Genomic DNA, 18,272 nt, shown 5'->3' with positions numbered 1-18,272 from the left:
GGTGTAGAGGTTGATAATATAATGAAGCCGTGTCAGCCACATGTAACCAGTCTCTGACTGATGTCACACCGGACTCCTGGTTGTTGAGGTGGTTGAGGGGACTCGGCGTGAGACGGGGCCGGCAGGGTCCGGGGAGGGACGGGTCGGAGTCCTTTGGTGTGTCGGAGACGGCTGACGTGCCGCTCCAACAAGACATCTCGGCACATGCTATGTGTGGTGCGACTACGGTGTAAGCTGCATGCCGTTGAAGTTGTGTCGCGCTGCGTTGGTCAATCAACATAAGGGATAGATTTGGCGGTACAATATCATGGGCTCATCGCCTGGGCGCCGCCATTTCGGGAAGAGAGAGCGACACGAAGCGTTACGACCTGCGGCCCTCTCGGCCTGTGTGCAGCAGTCGGAACAGATACCCCGCTTGGTGGGTGCGGAAGCGGCCAACAAGCGGCGTCGACTAAGTTTTCTTGGCTATTGGATGACCAAACCGTCACGATACAGTGTCGCGAGTCCGGCTCTACTGTGTGCTCGCGTTGTCGAGGTGCATCGGTTCGGAAGATTCGTGGACGCAGTTGCAACGTCCCAAACATGCCCATTGCAAGGCCGTGACGAGGACGAGGCTCTCCAATGGGAACAGACTTGGGAGCGACAGTGCATCGCCAAGACGGCGGGCCTGTGCCACAGCCTCTCTGCTGCAGCCATGTGAATACAGTGCGAGTCTGCTCCAAGCCTTCAGTGGCCAACGGCGCCTCCCGTCTCCGCCGCAGCCGGAATAGCTGTTGCACGAAATTGTTAGCGTTGCCACTGCAAGTGAGTCATCTGGAAAAGATGCGGCTAAAAACCAATGGTGACTAATACATCTATCCCAATGTCTCAGCTGACTGCCACCACCGCTTTTGTCTTCCCCTTCCGGCCTCCCAATCTCCTCTCACGTTCTCTCTCTCTTCCCTTCTTCCCCCACCCACCGCTTCCATCGACGAGCATCCGCCAGTCCGCCAGACAACTCACATTAAATAAGGCTGCCTCTTGCATCGACCGCCGTTATCCGCGTCAATCTACCAGAAGCTTACACACGTACTTTTGTCTCTCTTCCAAATTTTTCATCACCCAGCTCGTCTCGTCCGCCTTGTTGCTTGCACATCTCTGCACATCTCGCATCCGACGATTCCGCCGCTCCAACAGCCTGCCGCCTCTCGCCACCTGCATTAGCCCAGCAGCCGTGGAATCTTGACAGCAATGGCACCAATGAATTACCAGAATTTGAATTGTAGTAGTAACTACGGCCAGGACGTCGCCTCTCGCGTCAACGTCCTCGCCTCGTGCTACGTCGTCGATCCCGCTGCCGGCCTCAAAGGCCTCCATTACTGCACTACGGGGGCCACAGGTATGCTCACTCCTTCCGCCTCCCGTCCACAGCCGTATTTAGAGCCTTGCCGCTGACTGCCTCTCTACAGGGGCGGAGTGGTATTCCTGAGGTCCCTACCTCAGGACTCCCCTCCCCACCGACAAGCCCCCCCCTCGCCGCATTAACCTCGTCCAACAAGCTCGCTCTTCTACCAAAGAACAAGAAGCGCGACATTCCGGGCCGCCGCCTGGAGCGACGAGGGGGGGCAGCACTCGCGATCAGGGAAGAATGTGAGAGATTCTTTTGCGAGTCCATGAAGACGGTGTTCCTTGGTGAGAGGGACCTGTCGATGTATGGCTCCGGCCTGTCCGGTGCTTATTTGCAGACACCGCCGCCAGAAGATGTTATCGCTCAGGCACTCCACGACGGCGCCGATCCCGAGCCTCCTGGCCTCGTGGTGGACGCATGGATGGAGGTCTGGGATTATGCCGGCGGCGCCAGTTTCCGTGCCTTTGTCGTAAACGACGGACTCGAGAACTCGCTGTTTGTCTTCTTCGACACCCAAGGCGTCATGGGAAGAGACCTCAAGAGAGCGTGAGTCTTTGCCCGTCTCCCGCTCACCATCTGTGCCCTCCAGTCGCTGACTAGCTGCAGACTCATGGCTCTCATTGAGCTCGCCGATGGCCCTCTGGACTGCAGCCACATTGTCACTTGCATCGATCGCTGCTTGCCCGCAGAAGAGGCGCACGAGCTGACAAAGAGCCTGCAGTGGGTTGGCTTCGACATGGCCACCCTGGACCATTGGGCACACGATTTGGACGTTACCAGCAAGAAATGGGTCTTTATGGGCATGGAGCTTTAGTGTTCGTCTTTCCGCTTTTTCTTTCTTCCCTCTGTTTACCTTTTCGGATCTCGAATCTCACATTGCACCTAGCTTCTTGCCGCGAATGATATCTACGCCACCCCTTGTTATGCCATGCTTTACTTTTCTCACTCTTGGGTCGGCGCCGGGTTACCGGTAACTATTATTGATTCACGCAAAGGGAGCAAGGGGGCCCACACGGCGTTCAGAATGCACTTTGGCACAGTTGCCGTTTTTTTTCACACCTTACTTGATTGGCTAGCCATGAGGTCATGGCTTTGGGGCTTGGAGGGACGAGTTCATTAAGACGCGAAATCAGGTCGTCAAGTCATAGCTCGTAGCTACAGTTGCTCAACAAAGATTGCACTACATACATGGTACGCAAGGGTCAGAGTGACTGGACCTCAGCTGTCTTGAGTAGCGCCCAGACCGCCTTCGAATGGCCGCACCAACAGCCCCTTTTCTTTCAGGTAGTCCTTGACCTGCTTGACGGTGTACTCGCCCCTGTGGAACATGCCGGCGCCGAGGGCGGCGTCGGTGGTGGTTTGCTGGAAGACGTCCTCAAAATGGGCGGGAATGCCGGCGCCGCTCGAGGCGATGACGGGGATCTTGACGGCGGCCTTGACCTGCGCGATGAGCTCGAGGTCGAAGCCCGAGTTGGAGCCGTCCTTGTCGATGCAGTTGAGGAGCAGCTCGCCGGCGCCCATGGCCTCGACTGCCTGGGCGAGCTCGACGACGTCCATGTCGCGCGTCTCGCGGCCGCCCTTGATGGTGCAGGCGTACCAGCAGTAGGGCTCGCCCTTGGGGCCGGGGAAGCGGGTGGCGACGACGTTGTGGCGGGTCGCGTCGAGCTTGGGCACGTAGACACGCTTGGGGTCGACGCTGACGACGACTGCCTGGTTGCCGTAGGCGCGCGAGATTTGCTCAATGGCCGTGTTGCCGAACAGCTTGCGGCCGAGCGAGTAGTACTCCTCCGCGGCGATGACGGCGTCGGAGCCAATCGAGACCTTGTCGGCGCCCGACTTGAAGTACATGGTGGCGATCTCGAGGGCCGAGACCTTGGAGCCGTCGGTGTCGACCGTGTCGCGGATGCCGCCGCCAATCGTCAGAGGCACGAAGACGGTGCGCGACGTCTGGCGCAGCACCTCGAGCATGGGCAGGTCGGCGACGGGGCAGTCGCGGAACGATGTGATGTTGAGAAAGGTGACCTCGTCGGCGCCGTCCTCGTAGTAGCGCCGGGCGAGCTCGACGGGCTTGCCGAGGTTGCGGACGGAGCGGTCGTCGGACTTTTCGCGCACGTCGTACTGGTCGCCCTTTGTGACGACGAGGTCGCCCTGGTCGTTTGCGCGCACGTCGAGGCAGGCAATGACGCGGCGCGTCAGGCCGTCGGCGAAGCTAGTGGCGGCGGTGTCGGCGGAGGAGGAGGCCGATGATGATGCGCCGTCCATGAGCGGCCTGGTCAGGGAGGCGGCACCCTCGCCGGTGAGAAAGGCGCGAATGGTGCGGAGGCCGGCGACGCCCGACTTTTCGGGGTGGAACTGGGTGGCGTAGACGTTTCCCCTGGCGACGGCGCCGACGAACGTCTCGGAGCCGTAGGTGCCGGTGGCGACGGTCCAGCCCTGAGCCTCGAGCTCGCCCTTGAGGTAGGGGAACTTGTAGGTGTGGACGTAGTAGTACTTTGAGTCAGGCCGGAGGTCGTACATGGGGTGGCCGGCCGTGTTTGCGCTGTTCCAGCCAATGTGGGGGACCGACTTGGCCGTGTCGTCGAAGCGGCCGAGGGAGCCCTTGATGATGCCGAGGCCGGCGACGCCCGGGTCCTCGAGCGAGCCCTCAAACAGGGCCTGCAAGCCTACGCAGATGCCCATGAAGGGCTTGCCGGCCTCGATGTGCTTGTTGATGGCGGCGAGGTAGTTTGCGTGGGCGAGCTGCGACAGGCAGTGGCCAAAGTGGCCGACGCCGGGGAGGATGAGTTTCTGGGGCGGGCAAGTCAGCCGAGGTAAAAGACATTGCGGGAGGGGGTTTGGGTTCTGCAAGTCAATTGCGGGACAGGGAGGCATAGCAGAGAAGAGGGTGAAAGCGGCAGTGAGTGAAAGAGGAAAATGAGGTGGGTTGGTATCGGCGGGGGAAAGAGAGGGAGAGAGGGAGAGAGGGAGAGAGGGAGAGGGGAATGAGAGCGAACCTCGGCCTTGGGGACATCTTCGGGCGATCTGATCCAGTCTACCTGGTAACCAAGCTTCTCAATGGCGTTGACCAGACTCCTGATGTTGCCGGCGACATAGTCCAGCAGGTGAACCGTGGGCATCTTGGGGCCCCCAGCCGTAGATGATTGGCTGTTCAGGTGGCAGTCGGATGGCAAGCCGAGGAGGAGCAGGGAGTAGGGAGCTCGGAGCAGGGAGTAGGGAGCTCGGAGCAGGGAGTAGGGAGCAGGGAGCAGAGAAGGACGAGGAAGAGAAAGCAGGCGGCGGCAGAAGACGCAGAGAAGCAGCCAGACGCAGGCGGTATAGGATACGGACGGAGAGAAGCAATGTAAGGCGGGCTGAGGTGAGATTTGGGTGAGTCAGACGAAATCCCCATGGTAGCTGTTCGCTAACTAACTTACGGGGGGGATCCGCACTGGATGGCGGGGCAGCAATTCATCACCTACCCCGCTATCGATAAGTGGCCGCTCCATCCTGCTGAGAGAGCTGAGAGAGCCCTGGCGCGCTAAGCAGCCAACGGTCTTCTTACTAAGGCAGGTACAGTACGTTCCCAAGATACCGGTAGTCCGTCCGGCGGGCAACAATCTTGATGTTGCACTTGCGATTGGAGCTTCAGTAGCATTTCTCAAGAGACGCAACCCTCGCGGCAGCCAGCAGCAAACAAAATTGATCCGGACTCGGACCTCGACCATGGCGGCGATCTCGGCCCTTTCTGCGGACGCGCCGGGAGTCCTGGGGCTCGACGAGGTGCTCAGGCAAGTGGCCCAGGACGACCAGGAGGAGTGGGAGTACGAGTACTCTGCCACGGAGACGGAGGTTTGTTAAGTCAGAAACGCATCCCCTGCGTCGAGGCGGACGCTGAAAAAAGGACGGCCAGACCTACTACTTGACGCTCGAGCTGTCGTACCCTGAGTTCAAAGATCGAGCGACCCGGGGGCCGCACCACAGCCGCGGCGGCTACTACAAGAACTGGATGGACCAGTCTGCGGCGTTCCCGAGGGCTGTAGCCGCGAGTGACAAAGACGACGGCCATGGCACGCAGAGCGACGACGATAACGACGACGATAACGACGACGACGGTGAGCCTGACGGCCAAGGTGGCGGCGATGGCGACGGCGACGATGATGGCGGCGACGACGACGGGCCCCCTCTGGACCCCGAGCTCCTGGCAGCGAGCAAGAGCATGGAGATGGAGAGACAAGCAGCGGAAAAAGAAAAAGAGACTGCGCAGGAAAAGGAACAGGACGACGACGAAGAGGAGGAAGAGGGGACGGAAGCGCTCGAGGACATACAAATCCTCGACCTCCATTCCGCCAATCCCATCATCTCGTACAGAGGGCGCGTCTTCGAGGGGCAGTGGGCAGAAGTTATTGGGACGGAAGCCATCTTGGCGCGTCACGACAAGGGCAAGCCACTGCCAGCCCTGCGACATCTGGCGGACAAGGTGGATGTGCTGGCGGCAAGCTCGTCGCGCATCATGACGACGGAAAAGGTGCTGAAGCCAAAGTTGGCCGCGGAGGACACGCTCGCCCCGATCAAGGAGGAGTGGAACATTAGGATCCCGCGCGGCAAGGACAGGACAGGGGAGCGGGCGCTGCAGGTGGACTTTCTGGAGAAGCTGATTGCGCTGAAGAAGAAGAAGGGGCAGACGGACCAGGTGACGGTGTACGCGACGGACGGGGCGGGTAAGGACTGGAACGACAGGCACGGGCCGGACTACAAGCAGCGCGTCAAGAAGAGGCCTGGACCGGTGGATGAGGACGACGAGGTCGAGAGCGAGAGCATGGGGCGCGGGCGCGGACGCAGCAGACGTGGTCGCGCATGGGAGCGTCGCAGAGCCAGGACTGGGGCAAGAGGAAGGGGTGTTGGCATGGGGGCGAGTCACGAGGGAAGACGCGAGCTGTCCATTCCAACGCCCGACAGATGGGAGGAGCTGTCGCGGCAGGACGAGTCGGGTGCAGACGTCGAAGACGAGTCGGGGGCAGAGGACGTGTCGATGACGGGCTACGATTGAGCTACGATTGAGCGGTACAAGGCAAGGTTTGCTACGTCGGGAGCCTGTTCGTCGATGAAGGCGCACGGCTCCACTGAGGGCCAAGTTGTGAAGGAAAATCAACAAAATTCAACGTGGTGGGAAACGATGATCCAAGACGGCCAAGGGAGAGTGCAGCGCACACGCAAGCGTCAAGGCGGAGAAAGGGGCGGGCGGGCTGTGCGAAAAGGTGGGGAGGTGGAGGTGCCGGGGCCCCGAAGAGTCAGGGCCGAATTGAGAACTGGCCGTGTGTAAGAATGAATGTACTGTATGCATCTTTGGCGGGCGGTTTGTCTGGCCTGGATGCAAAACACGGAGAGTGGCCGAGCCGGAAGTTGAGCGAGCAGAAGCCAGCCAGCCAGTCAGTCAGCATGCATGTATATATTTGCGCCTGCGATGGTTGCAAGAGGGTGGTGGGAAGCATATGCGATACTCATCAACTACCTAGGTCCAGTAGGTATTCATGCTTCATGTATTGGAGACGACTGCCGAGCCGAAGAGGACTCAGCCCTATAGAGACGGACGACTAACTGCAGAGGCTTGTTTCCTTGCCAAGAAGATGACGATGGAGCCAATTGGCAGGGTTCCGAAGCTTGGCAGGGGAGAGAGAGAGTGGTCGGTTCCTTCATTCGATGAGGGATATATGTAAGTTACCGAGTACAATTACATGGTGGTGAAGCCGGATAAGCAACGTGGAATGAGCCGTGCGCGGTCTGGAACCATATGCGAGAGAGAGAGCCCAATTGGCGGCAGTGCGAGAGGGGGGCGCAGGCGCAGCCGTGGCTGCAGAATGCATGTTTGTACTATCGAATATTGACGGTGCCTGTGTGAGACTGCATCCCGGAGCAGCTCAGTCTGCGCACCAGTGTTGTTGTGCTGTTGTTGTTGTGAAGAAGGTCTGTCTGACTCTGATTCTAGGCCTCTCTTACCAGATACCGCCTAACCAGGCCCTGCGGAACCTCCCAACATACTGTACAGTAAATTACACGACAGTTCGCAATAAGCGCAGCCACAATTCTCCACGTCCTGGTCTAGAACCTCTCTGCCGGTGAAACAGGCTCTCGGCGCCGTGTCGGTGTCGCCCCCAAACAGCCTAACGCAGCAGGGGCCAGCTAAGGCGGGCAGGGTCCTGTCTCTGCTTATTCTAGGCGCCTACAGGTACCTCCGCCCACTGTCTGTACCCCACCTGACCGCCCGTACCGCCCCACCGCGCCGATACCGTGCTAACTCGGTAGGTAGTTAGTACTTGTCTCGCCTGCCGTGAGCAACTACGCGCCGCCTCTCTTCTCCTCCATCGACAGCTTCACTCCGTCTCCTCCCTCTCTCCCTCTCTCCCACCACCCACTCCCGCGGCCCCTTCGACATGTATCCGCCGGCAGGGGCTTCGTGATCGCCTTCTATACCGCCTTCTATACCTCCGAACCCCCCTCCCCCTCCCCCTCCCCCTCCCCTCTGCTTCTTTCTCTCTCTCTTTCTCCCCCTCTCGTTTCAACTCCCTTCCCCCAGATCGGCTTCGACGGCACGGCTCAACTTACTCGCTCTGCTACTCTCGCTTACCGGGCGTCTCGTCTCTCGCTTCTGGCATCTCCTCTACCTTCTCCATCGCCGTCCTCTTTTCCCATAGGCACCCTCAACAGGCTTTGCAACACTTGCCCACTTCACGTATAGCATAGCGCTCGACCACCAGCACCAGCAGCATCCTTACTCTACCCCTCGACCCTCGTCAGCAGGGTCGGGCCCTCCACCCGTCGAGGCCATGAACGCCTGGCTGCGCCGCGCTGCTGTCCTGCTGACCCTGCTCCTCGTTGTCTCCCTCGTCGCCTCCTGGCTGCCCACAGCCCTCAGCCCCACAAAGTCGAGTGCCGAGAAGCGCGCCCGTGACCGCCTCTGGGTCGACAGCAGTCCCTACTTCTGGGACCGACTGCTCTGTCGCTGGGGAAGCCTCTGCGGCCTGCATCACCTGAAAGAGGACCCCGCTGCCCTACCCGACCCCGGCGCCGATGACCAAGAGTGGCGCGAGCTTCGTCGCAGATCCAACCCTCACCCTTCGTGGCTCGACTCCAGATCCGATGAAGACGCCCAACCAGCAGGCAGCAAGAGAAACTTCCGCGAAAGGCGAAGGATCGTCGAGGACATCCCCGACTTTGTCTTCAAGCATGCGCCTCTCGTCCACCTCTACTCGGGCGAGCAGTTTTGGCCCTCGGACATCGCCGAGCACGTCCAGCACATGAACGTCACCGTCGACAACGCCCCCCTCGACCACCAGGACCAGCCCACCCTGTCCAATCTCGACCGCCTCAACGCCCACGACGGCATCGTCGTCCTCCATAGCCGCGACGACGTCGAGTCCCGGCCCCCATGGCTGCACAGCCGCGACAGCGTCCCCAACCCCTTCCCAGACGGCGACGGCGGCGAGCAGCCTCCGCATATCGGCAATGGCAAGCAGGACCGCCTCGAGCCCACCACATGGTTTGACGTGGACAAGAAGCATCCCCTGCATCGCATCGCCGAGCCCTGGCCCCGCAGTAGCTCCCGCCGCTCCCGCCCCGGCGAGCCCCGCTTCTCCCGCCGCGGCCACAAGCCGGATGCTGACGGCTACTCCCGGGCCCCCGCCGTGCTCGTCCTCGTCGACAAGGGCTCGGGCGTTGTCGACGCCTTTTGGTTCTTCTTCTACTCGTATAACCTCGGCCAGACGGTGCTCGGCATTCGTTTTGGCAACCATGTCGGCGACTGGGAGCACTGCATGGTCCGCTTCGAGCACGGCGTCCCCCGCGGCATCTACTTTTCGGAGCACGAGGGCGGCCAAGCCTACGCCTGGGAGGCCGTCGAGAAGCGTGGCGACCGGCCCGTCATCTACTCGGCCGTCGGCTCCCACGCCATGTACGCCCTGCCCGGCGAGCACCCCTACGTCCTCCCCTTTGGCATGCTCAAGGACGTCACGGACAAGGGGCCGCTGTGGGACCCGACCCTCAACAACTACGCCTACCACTACGACTACACGCGAAGCAAGCCCGAGGACGAGGCCGACCCGCTGCGCCATGCGCCCAGCCTCGTCCCCGCGGCGTCGAACCCCGCTGCGCCCACCTCGTGGTTCCACTACAAGGGCGGCTGGGGCGACGAGGTCTATACGCTCGCCGATCCCAGGCAGTGGCGTCTGTTTGGCCAGTATCACTACGTGACGGGCCCCAACGGCCCCAAGTTCAAGCGACTCGAACGCTCCAAGCTGTGCGGCAAGCCCAAGTGCCGCGTCCTGTACGAGCTGGACCCCAAGGGGACGTGGTACTAGGGCACGCAAGATGATTCCCTTTCTTGTCCCTACAGCATCTTTCCTTGTTCCTCTATACACGTATGACTTGAATATTAGATCGAGATACCCCTTTGAAGTGCATCTGCGCCATTTACATGGCCTTGAGAGACCATCATTGAACCTATTATATATAGAACACGAGCTACTTGAGAGGGAGGCCGGCGGATGAGTAGACGAGGCAGCCTAGGGAGTGGAGATGGGAGCTTAAGCCGGACGAAAGAAGCCAAGCGGAACATTTTGATCTGGCTCGTCTGTGTGGATAACATAGCCGCACGTCCCAAACGCCGAGTTTGGGGCACATGGGCGTTGGGGGTCCTACATAGATTCTTCTTGAATACGAACAATGACGCCTATGCGTCCATTTTGTGGTCTTTCAGTACTTGCTCGCTAGATGCCGGATTAGCGAGTCGAATTCGCATACGAGAGTGGGCTGGAGAAGCAGGAATGCGAAAGCGAGAGCAAGATGAGAAAGAAAGAGAGCCTTTTATTTGTATCCCTTGAGCCCGTCAGCCGACGCCGGAACCCTCCCCCCAAACTCCAGAGACGACGCCGCACCGCTGTGGTATAAATAGATCCCGCCCGACATGTATGAAGGAAGAAACGCAACATGATGAAAAAAATATAGATGGTGGAGGGCATTACAGTTGAATGAGATGGGATGATGTATCGTGCATGCAAGACTGGGGGCGTCTCGATTTCGGACCCTTGCCCCCCCTCCTCCCGGAACCCCCCGACGGGGAGGTGTATGTATGTCTTGCAGCGTATCCAAGAGCCGCGCCGTCGACTGCAGACAGGCAACGCACGTGTCCAGACTTCCCGCCCAATCGCGTGCCCCTCCCTGTCTTCAAACAAACGGCGAGAATATAAATGAGACATGGCCATACCAAGAGAGATTACTCGAGTAAAACGAGAAAAAAAGAGGGGGGGGGGGGGGGGGGGGGGGGGGACGGATTGGTGTTTAAAGAAAAGGGGAGTAACGGGCGCGAGAGAAGCCCATCACTCATCCTCGTGGATGCGGAACCCCACCGCGTCCTCGCCGGGCCACGGGCGGTTCGTGCTTGGATACTCGGACGGCTGGCTGCTCGACGCGCTCTGGCCGTCTTGCTCGCGCGGATCCACATTCTCCCCGTCCTCGACGATGCCGTCCTGGTCCTCGATGCCGGGCCAGGGCTCATCCTCGGGGAGATGCCACCGCTGCGAGTCGAGCACAAGCCGACGCGCAGCCAGGCCGTCACTCTCGCCTCCGTCGTCATCATCATCATCGTCGTCGTCATCCTCCCCGTCCACATAAGACTCATCCGATCCGCTGCCGTACAGGTCCACGTCTGGGAGAACGTAGCCCGGCTCGGGAGCATGCATTGTGCCGGTGCGGGCGGCGCTGCTGCCGCGCAGGAGCCGAATATCCTGCAGCGGCGCGTTGCTGTGCGGCGTCGCGTAGGCAAACGGCGTCGTGCCCCGCGGCGCCTGGCGGTCGATGAGGCTGGGCAGCATGGGACTCGGCGAGGCCGTCCATCTCGGGGTGAAGTGCTGGTGGTGACTCGGTGACCGCGTCCGGCGCCTCTTTATGACGCGCGCCTGCGACGTCACCCGCATCGTCGGCGAGGGGCGCCGGCTCTGGCCGTGTGACACTACGCGGCTTCCGCTGGCTGCGGGTGAAGGCCGCGCCGGGGCAACGACCGGGACAGATGTCGTGCGAACCAGAGGCGGCACTGCCGAGTCTCTCCACCGCGCCGTCAGCGGAGACTGACCACGCGTGACAACTGGACTCGTGGACCGCCTCCAGGACCGCACGCTGTAGCCACGGGCCAGCAACGGCGACATGGACACGCGCTGACGGTCCCGGCGCATGCTCAAAGACGCGCGGGCGGGGGGCCTCTCATCCAGCTGCTCGCTCCAGGCCCAGTGTTCCTCGAGGGCGTCTGCTTCGGGCACCTCTGACGACTCTGTCACGTCCGGGTAAACGCGGGTCATCTCGCGCACTCGCTGCCACGTCCATCCGGCCGCATAGGCCTGAGAGTCCTGCAGGTAGGCGTCGGGATGCGTAATGAACAGCCTCGGCTCAGACGACCGCATCATGACGGAGCTGAGAAACTGCACGTCCCACAGGCCCGGAGTCATCATTTCGGCCGGGCTTAGGAACCGTAACCGGGAATCCTTGTGGACTTTGCGGAGAGGCACCCATTGTTGGTGCAGCCCGAGGAACCTGGCCGATGGAGCATCGGACGGATACGCACGCGGGACGAGGCGCAGTTCTCGGAACACGCTGCCAAAGGCCGCATGGACGGCGGCCTGGACGCTGCGGTAGTCGGGACCCTTGACCGAGACGGTCTGGATCAGGCCCCGGCTCCGCAGTCGCCTATCCACTGTGCTCGTGTTGCTGCACGCTCTAGGCAGCAGCCACTCTGCGTCGTTACTGGGCGTTGCCCAGTCGTTGCAAAAGGGCGATTGCGAGCGCCTTGTTGCGGTGCTGAGGGTCATGGGGAGCTGGGTCCAGTCGTCGCCGTCTGCGGCCGCGTCGGAACGGAATTGGTGAATCTCCTGCCAGAGTCTCTTGAGGGGAAAGGGGAGAAAGACAACCTCGACGACCCAGGCGTGGTGCGGCGAAGGGAGATAGGACTGGAGCATGGCGACCTGGGCCTGGAGGGATTGAATATGGCCCAAGACATTAGGAAAAGGCTGGGCGCGGCTGGCGAGGCTCGTGGATGCCGAGGCTCCGCTCTGGGTAGCGGCATCGTCGTCCCGGGCGGCACGGGCAGTCGCCACGCTGGCATTGTCGTTGGTGAGCTTCTCCACCTCGTCCACCCTGCTCTCCAACTCAGACATTCGGACATCGATGTTCTCCATCCTGTCGTGGCATTCTTCGTGGAAAGAAACAGTCTCGAGGCGGTCCAGGCGATGTGCGTGCTCACCGACGGTGTTGGCCAAGTCTCTCACGGCGCCCACATCCGCGCCAGCCGGCCCTTGGGCGACACGAGATTGCGTGCTCGGAGCAGAGCCGGGCCGAGACGTTGCTCCGCGCTGCTCCTCGCGCTGCACAAACACAAACGATGCATCCTGAGCGTGCGTGGCCGGGTGCACGTCGGTGGGCTGCTGGGCTGAAGAAGGGACATTCGCATCACTGACACTGGCCAGTGTCCGTAGACCTTTTCCCGCAAAGGGTCGCAGGTACCTTGCTTGAACGGACGGGGCTGTGGAGGCCGTCTGGGAGGGTATGAGGCACTGGGAGGGGATTGGGGGCAAGGGATTCGCGATTGCGGGAGCAGGAGAGTTCATCACGTCGCCCCAGGCCAAGGTATCAGGCAAAGAGCCGGGGGGCTGGCTGGCACTGACTCTGGAGCAGTCGTGATACTCGTCGGGCAAGTCGTGGACAAATGACAAGGGCGCAGGGTCGCCGAAGCTGGTGAAGTCGATGCCGGGGAAGGCCGGGGGCGTCGTCAAGGAGGTGCCGAAGACGGGGCTCAAGGGGTCGCGGCCCGCCCTCGGCTTCTCATTCTCCTGTCCAGGGGCATGGGCCAGGGGAGGTGGCTGCGGGCCTTGATCGTGGTAGCAGGCGTGATGGTTGCACATGCACCAGCCGGCCTGGTCAGGGACGGGGCTGCCGAGGACGTGGCGAGCCCAGAAGCGGCGACACCCGCACTTGAGGCCATTGGCGCCCGGGGTCAGGTCGGCAAAGTTGCAGCCGCCGCAGGGCAGGCCGGGCGGGGCCGTCGCGTCATTGTAGATGTCGAAGAGGCTGGCGTGGGGGGGTTCGAAGGGAGTGGCGGCCATTGGGGTAGCCGGCGGGTGGCGAGCTCATGGGGAGCAAAGACGAAAGGCGCGAAAACGAGGTCGAGGAAGGACGCGCCGGCGACGACTCCGGGGGATTCCGCTGCAAGGAGCAGAGCCAGTTGCGGGTTCAAGCCGGCCCTGAAGGGTCGCGAGCAGAAGAGCAGGTCAGTTCATGGCAGCTGAGCGAGTCCCGGCCGAGGTCCAAGAGCTTGCTTGTGCTTCAGGCATCGGCGATGGTCCTCGAGCAAGAAGGGAAGCGAGGACAAGTCGGGGAGGGGGAGCTCTGGAGCGGGCGCGCAAGGGGTCGCGAATAGAGGCGAAAGCCACGGGCTACGTGTGGATAAATAACAGGAGACAAAAGCCGTTTCCCGCTGAGCGCCACGGTCGAGACGCGACCCATGAGGTGGAGGGGAGGTGAGATGATGCAGCAGAGAAGACGACGAGAGGGTGCATTGGCTTGTCAATTTTTAGCTAGGACTCGAGGTACCTATAGCTTCTCCTAGAGTCCTACTGTAGCATGTAGGTAGGCAGGTAGGTACCTAGGTAGGTACCCCGTAGGTCGAAGTACTGTACAGTACGGAGTACGAATATGCCTCTAGTACACTGTCGTGGAAGCTCCCCATCACCACAAACAGGCCTCGACGCGCGCTAACAGCAGTTGGACGAGGCGCCTGCTCCTTTGATCAACTCGAGGTATCTCAACACCCGTAGCCCATCTGACAGTACCTACCTCCCATCGCGCCCGATAGTACCGAAGTGCGGACGGGAACTCTCGGCCAGGGGCCCAAAGAGCGCTTTCTCGACGGTCAAAAGTACATTGGAGCGACAAAGTCTGCGTTGACTCACATCCGCATCGTCATGCCATGCAAGCCGATCTGCCCGAGCGTCGCGTCGCGTCGGCAAAGCGGCATTAACCCCATACGGCATCCCCAAAGATGCGGGGTGCCAGCTCCCGTTGCCGCTTCGTTAAGGTTACGGATAGTAAGGTTACGGATAGTCCTGGCACCCTCGGTACTGTACTCCAATGACTCTATTAATCGAGAGCGGCCTATCCCAACCAGCCAATCATCTAATCAATCCATCAATGACTCTTCCTCGCCCTCCGACACACCCACTTGCGAGGAGAACGGGAAGTAAGCCAGAAAAAGAAAAGCCACCCGGCCCCTCCCCACGGATAGCACAAGTAGAAGTCGGTCATGGCCGGCTTCGAGTGGCATGCTTGTTCGATTCACGTCTAAATCTATTATTATGCGCAGCGTGAAGCACGCAGAGCCGCTACAAGTCGACCCAACTGACACCACCTTCCTCGACTGTCACCTCACTCGACACCACCCCCAGCGAGGCCATATGCTTTCTCTTCTCCCTCCCAGAGGAGCCTGGGTTCTGCCGGCTGCACTGCAATCGGTACTCGTACTGAAAGGCCTGCTTACCTGCCCGGTCGTCGTATCTGCTGTTGCTGGCACCGTGAAGCACATTGCAGACGATAAAGCGCGGCGGTGCGCCTCGACGGGCTTCCAAGCTGCCGATTGTGTCTCACAACGGCATCGCGCTGGTGGCATGGCTGAGGTCGCTTTTCTCCGCCCCCATCATGGCTGTGACTGTGTCTTGCTTGGTGCAACTGCAACTGGTGACGGCTGACTCTTCCCCACGCCATATCCCGTCCTAGGACTCGACAAGAAGCCACAAGGCGCTTGGCCGAGGCGCGCGTTCCCAACGTGTCGTGCAACAATGTTGGTGACACAGCATCAACACCACTTGCCAAGCTCATACCTCGCCCCAGCTGCCCATTGGGCCATGCGAGGCAATCACGGACCCTGTGCCCATCGAGCCGCCAATGTCCCAGTAGTGCCGCGATGAGCAGCTGCTTCTCCTTGCCGACCGCCTTGTGCTCTGGCTCGCGCAGCTGCTGGGGTGCCGCAAGGCAACCGCATTGGCCGGAATCGACGCCTTGAACGCCCGCCGTTCCACGGGCCGAGACCGTGCGATGAGTGGGTGATGCTGCCGCACGCGACTGATTTTGGCTGCGCTGTCCTGTGCATTCGGCGTGCCACCGTGTGAGCTGCCGGCCGATGATGAGCTCTTGGGGCGCCCCGAGAAGCGCGACATGAGATATTTGAAGACGAGCTTGACGTCGAGGTCTTTTTCCCATTCTTCCTGGGTAAAGGTGTTGTCCGGCTTGGCATCCTCCCTCATCTCATCGCCCACCTCTTCTGACGTCACCCTGGACGTCCTGGCCGGCTGGGGTGACTGCTGCATCGTTGGTTGAAAGTCCGGAGCTGAGGGCCGCTCGTTTTCCATCAGCTTGGACGACTGTGGTGAGTCGCCAGACTCGAGGATGACGGGCAGTCCGGCATAGGGTAGTGGCAGCTGCTGTGTCCTGGCAAACGTCGAGAATGCCCCGGGGTGGTGTGAGAGGCAGTTGACCAGAAGCCCAAGCTCTCTGGACAGGGTCTCGAGAAGCCGTGGATGCCAGGATTGCTCTTGGAGCCGTGTCGACAGGGGTTCGCTGCCCAGCTGAGGCGCGGTTGGCGTGGCTGTGTCGTCCGGCAGAGACTCCCCAAGTAACAACGACAGGAGCGTGTCGTCGATTCCAAGCAGATCTCTCACAACCTTGCGCGTGATGCTTGCGAGCACGCCTTCCTCCTCCTCTCCGGGTTGAACGTGGTCCTCGTCATGCCAAGTCATGTTGTCGGAGTCGGCCTCCGCAGGGCGTCGGACGCGCTGCATCGACGCCTGCGACTTGCGTCTCCGTCGCGTCTCGCGCTGCACTTGGTCAACGAGCATTCGGCTGTGGTCCAGTCGCCACGCCTCGATGCGTAGCCGCTTCTCCTCTTCCTCATGCTGACTGTGCTCTAGGTCGAGTTGGCCGCGGCTGAAGCTGTCGAGCCTGCGACGCACTCTACGCGGGTTGAACCTTTCGAACTGGTAGATGTGGTCCTGCGCATCCCTGCCCAGAACAGGCTGGTCGGACAAGCGAAAGGAACCAAGGCCATCGTGGGCCGGCAGGACAGGCAAAGAGTGCTGGCCCCCGTGCTGAGAATGTTCTTGCGCGCCAGGCAGTGATCGAAACTCGGGAAGATGGCTGTCGAGGCTGTCGAGCTCGGCGTCGTCTTCCACCGAGGCGTCGTCGATGGCAGACTGCGAGGGGGCTTGTTCGGCGCCGGTTGACTGTGCCGACCTGGCAACGGTATTCAGGCTGCCGAGATCGCTGAGGAGGGAGCGACCTGGGGTGAGAAGCGAGTGATCGGTCCCGCTGAGATAGGAAGTGGTGGTAACGTCGGTGGGCGCGGAGAAGAGGACCCATGATTGGGACTCGACGGGTTGGCACTCCGGGGATGCTGCGGTATAGCCATGATCGTCGACAGTTGCCGGGCGAGCGACGCGCTGCACGACCTGGCGCGTCGGTTGCTGAAAGGCCATGATTGCGAGTGTTGATGGCGAGGAAGACGGGCGGCGTGCTGGCGCTTATCAAGCGCTGGCCGCGACTAGATGGGCAGACGGGGGGAGTCGAGGTGACGGGGGTATGACGGTGGAGCCAGGAGCCTGGACGCCCCACCCTAATCGGGCTGATAAGAGCCACTCGACGCGACCGATCAGGGCGGCGCGCGAGTCAAACAAAGCCACGAGTTGCAAGTGAGCCGTAGCAGGGAATCTCGGGGAGTTCGTGGGAGAAGTAGAGGCGGGCATGCGAGGTTGGAAGAGGTGAGGCAGCGTTGGGCGCGTACACGGTTGGGGGCGGAATGGGGAACAGACCGAGAGTTGGGGGCGTGATGGCGTGCACAGGTCGGAGTCCCGCTAATCAGAGCGATGGCGGAGGGAGGGGGGTGAAACCGTCGGTCTAGACCAAGAGTACGGAGTAGTCCTGGCCTCTTCAAAGGCACAAAAACGAGAGGACAAGTGAAGGAGGCAAGAGGTCAGGCAGAGGAGAAGGGGAGGCGGGGGGCGAGGGAGGATACGATGGGAGGGAGGGTACGGACACAAAAAAAAGTAGGTTGCCGGCCTTGCGGTGACGAAATACCAAATCTCCTGTGCCAAGGGCATCTGGCGCATACAGACTCTGTACTGTACAGGACATACATTACGTGTTAATGCGCGACCGTCAGCGGCGTTCGGGTACCGCCTGCCGCCCTGTACCTGCTGTTCCGGCAATGCAGACGGCCGAGAGTTGCCCACGCCTTATCCGGCTCTACTTGGTCCCTGTGTCGCGACTCGCGTGCTGCTTAACCCCTCCTGTCCAGGCTGCCATTTGCTTCACCCCAGCCTTGACTGCCTGTCCCATTTGCACGGACTCTCGAGAAGATGGCGGCGGTATGCGACAAGCAAGCTGCTGCCTCCCGATAAGGGAACCGACTTGGACTACTGTGCCTTGAACGCCCACCCTCTCCCGCCCTTCCACCCGTCCTTCTAGTCTCCAACCAGCTAGCCAGACTCGCAATCACATCTCCGTGTCGCCGCCGCCGCACTGCCCCCACGGCCTGCTGCCTATCAGCTGACGCCATGCACGCGCTGCCGCCGTTTCCCTTCCCTCGAAAGCTGTCCGTGCGCACCAGGCACTGCAGCCAGAAGGTGCCAACGGCATGTCACCATACACGCGCACATGGTGCTACCGCCGAGTCTGATGGAGGGGACCCTCTGAGCCTCTGAGCCAATCTGCCGAGCCCATGACGTATCCTCCGTAGTTATGTACTCCGTATCCTTGGCTCAATCAGCAGCCAGACCGCGCAGCAGCTAGCTGACATGGCATTTCTACCACTCCTTTGCTGCCC

At 61.1% G+C, this 18,272-nt stretch overlaps 6 protein-coding genes across 6 annotated transcripts; 3 read left to right on the top strand and 3 right to left on the bottom strand.

The window, feature by feature from the left end:
* Nucleotides 1-1,239: 1,239 nt before the first annotated feature.
* Nucleotides 1,240-2,201, top strand: HRG_09212 (ornithine decarboxylase antizyme domain-containing protein; the record flags this gene model as incomplete). Its single annotated transcript, XM_044867683.1, has 4 exons — nt 1,240-1,378; nt 1,449-1,458; nt 1,505-1,933; nt 1,994-2,201. 4 exons carry the CDS (start codon nt 1,240-1,242, stop codon nt 2,199-2,201), a joined length of 786 nt encoding a protein of 261 aa, XP_044716943.1.
* Nucleotides 2,202-2,605: 404 nt separating this feature from the next.
* HRG_09211 (histidine biosynthesis protein) lies at nt 2,606-4,503 on the bottom strand (the record flags this gene model as incomplete). The annotated part of the gene is made up of 2 exons (XM_044867682.1): nt 2,606-4,174; nt 4,381-4,503. 2 exons carry the CDS (start codon nt 4,501-4,503, stop codon nt 2,606-2,608), a joined length of 1,692 nt encoding a protein of 563 aa, XP_044716942.1.
* Nucleotides 4,504-5,089: 586 nt separating this feature from the next.
* Nucleotides 5,090-6,413, top strand: HRG_09210 (TFIIIC subunit domain-containing protein; the record flags this gene model as incomplete). The annotated part of the gene is made up of 3 exons (XM_044867681.1): nt 5,090-5,215; nt 5,277-6,187; nt 6,323-6,413. 3 exons carry the CDS (start codon nt 5,090-5,092, stop codon nt 6,411-6,413), a joined length of 1,128 nt encoding a protein of 375 aa, XP_044716941.1.
* Nucleotides 6,414-8,187: 1,774 nt separating this feature from the next.
* HRG_09209 (vacuolar protein sorting-associated protein 62 domain-containing protein) lies at nt 8,188-9,717 on the top strand (the record flags this gene model as incomplete). The annotated part of the gene is made up of 1 exon (XM_044867680.1): nt 8,188-9,717. The coding sequence occupies one exon, from the start codon at nt 8,188-8,190 to the stop codon at nt 9,715-9,717; it is 1,530 nt and encodes a 509-aa protein (XP_044716940.1).
* Nucleotides 9,718-10,734: 1,017 nt separating this feature from the next.
* HRG_09208 (uncharacterized protein) lies at nt 10,735-13,506 on the bottom strand (the record flags this gene model as incomplete). The annotated part of the gene is made up of 1 exon (XM_044867679.1): nt 10,735-13,506. One exon carries the CDS (start codon nt 13,504-13,506, stop codon nt 10,735-10,737), a length of 2,772 nt encoding a protein of 923 aa, XP_044716939.1.
* A 1,764-nt stretch (nt 13,507-15,270) lies between these two features.
* On the bottom strand, nt 15,271-16,926 carry HRG_09207 (uncharacterized protein; the record flags this gene model as incomplete). The annotated part of the gene is made up of 1 exon (XM_044867678.1): nt 15,271-16,926. The coding sequence occupies one exon, from the start codon at nt 16,924-16,926 to the stop codon at nt 15,271-15,273; it is 1,656 nt and encodes a 551-aa protein (XP_044716938.1).
* Nucleotides 16,927-18,272: the final 1,346 nt, after the last annotated feature.

Source organism: Hirsutella rhossiliensis (assembly GCF_020360975.1).
Source record: "Hirsutella rhossiliensis strain HR02 chromosome Unknown scaffold00012, whole genome shotgun sequence".
Classification (NCBI taxonomy): Eukaryota; Fungi; Ascomycota; class Sordariomycetes; order Hypocreales; family Ophiocordycipitaceae; genus Hirsutella; species Hirsutella rhossiliensis.
Note: the sequence above shows the minus strand (reverse complement) of the source record. Positions and strands in the feature narration are given on the sequence as shown.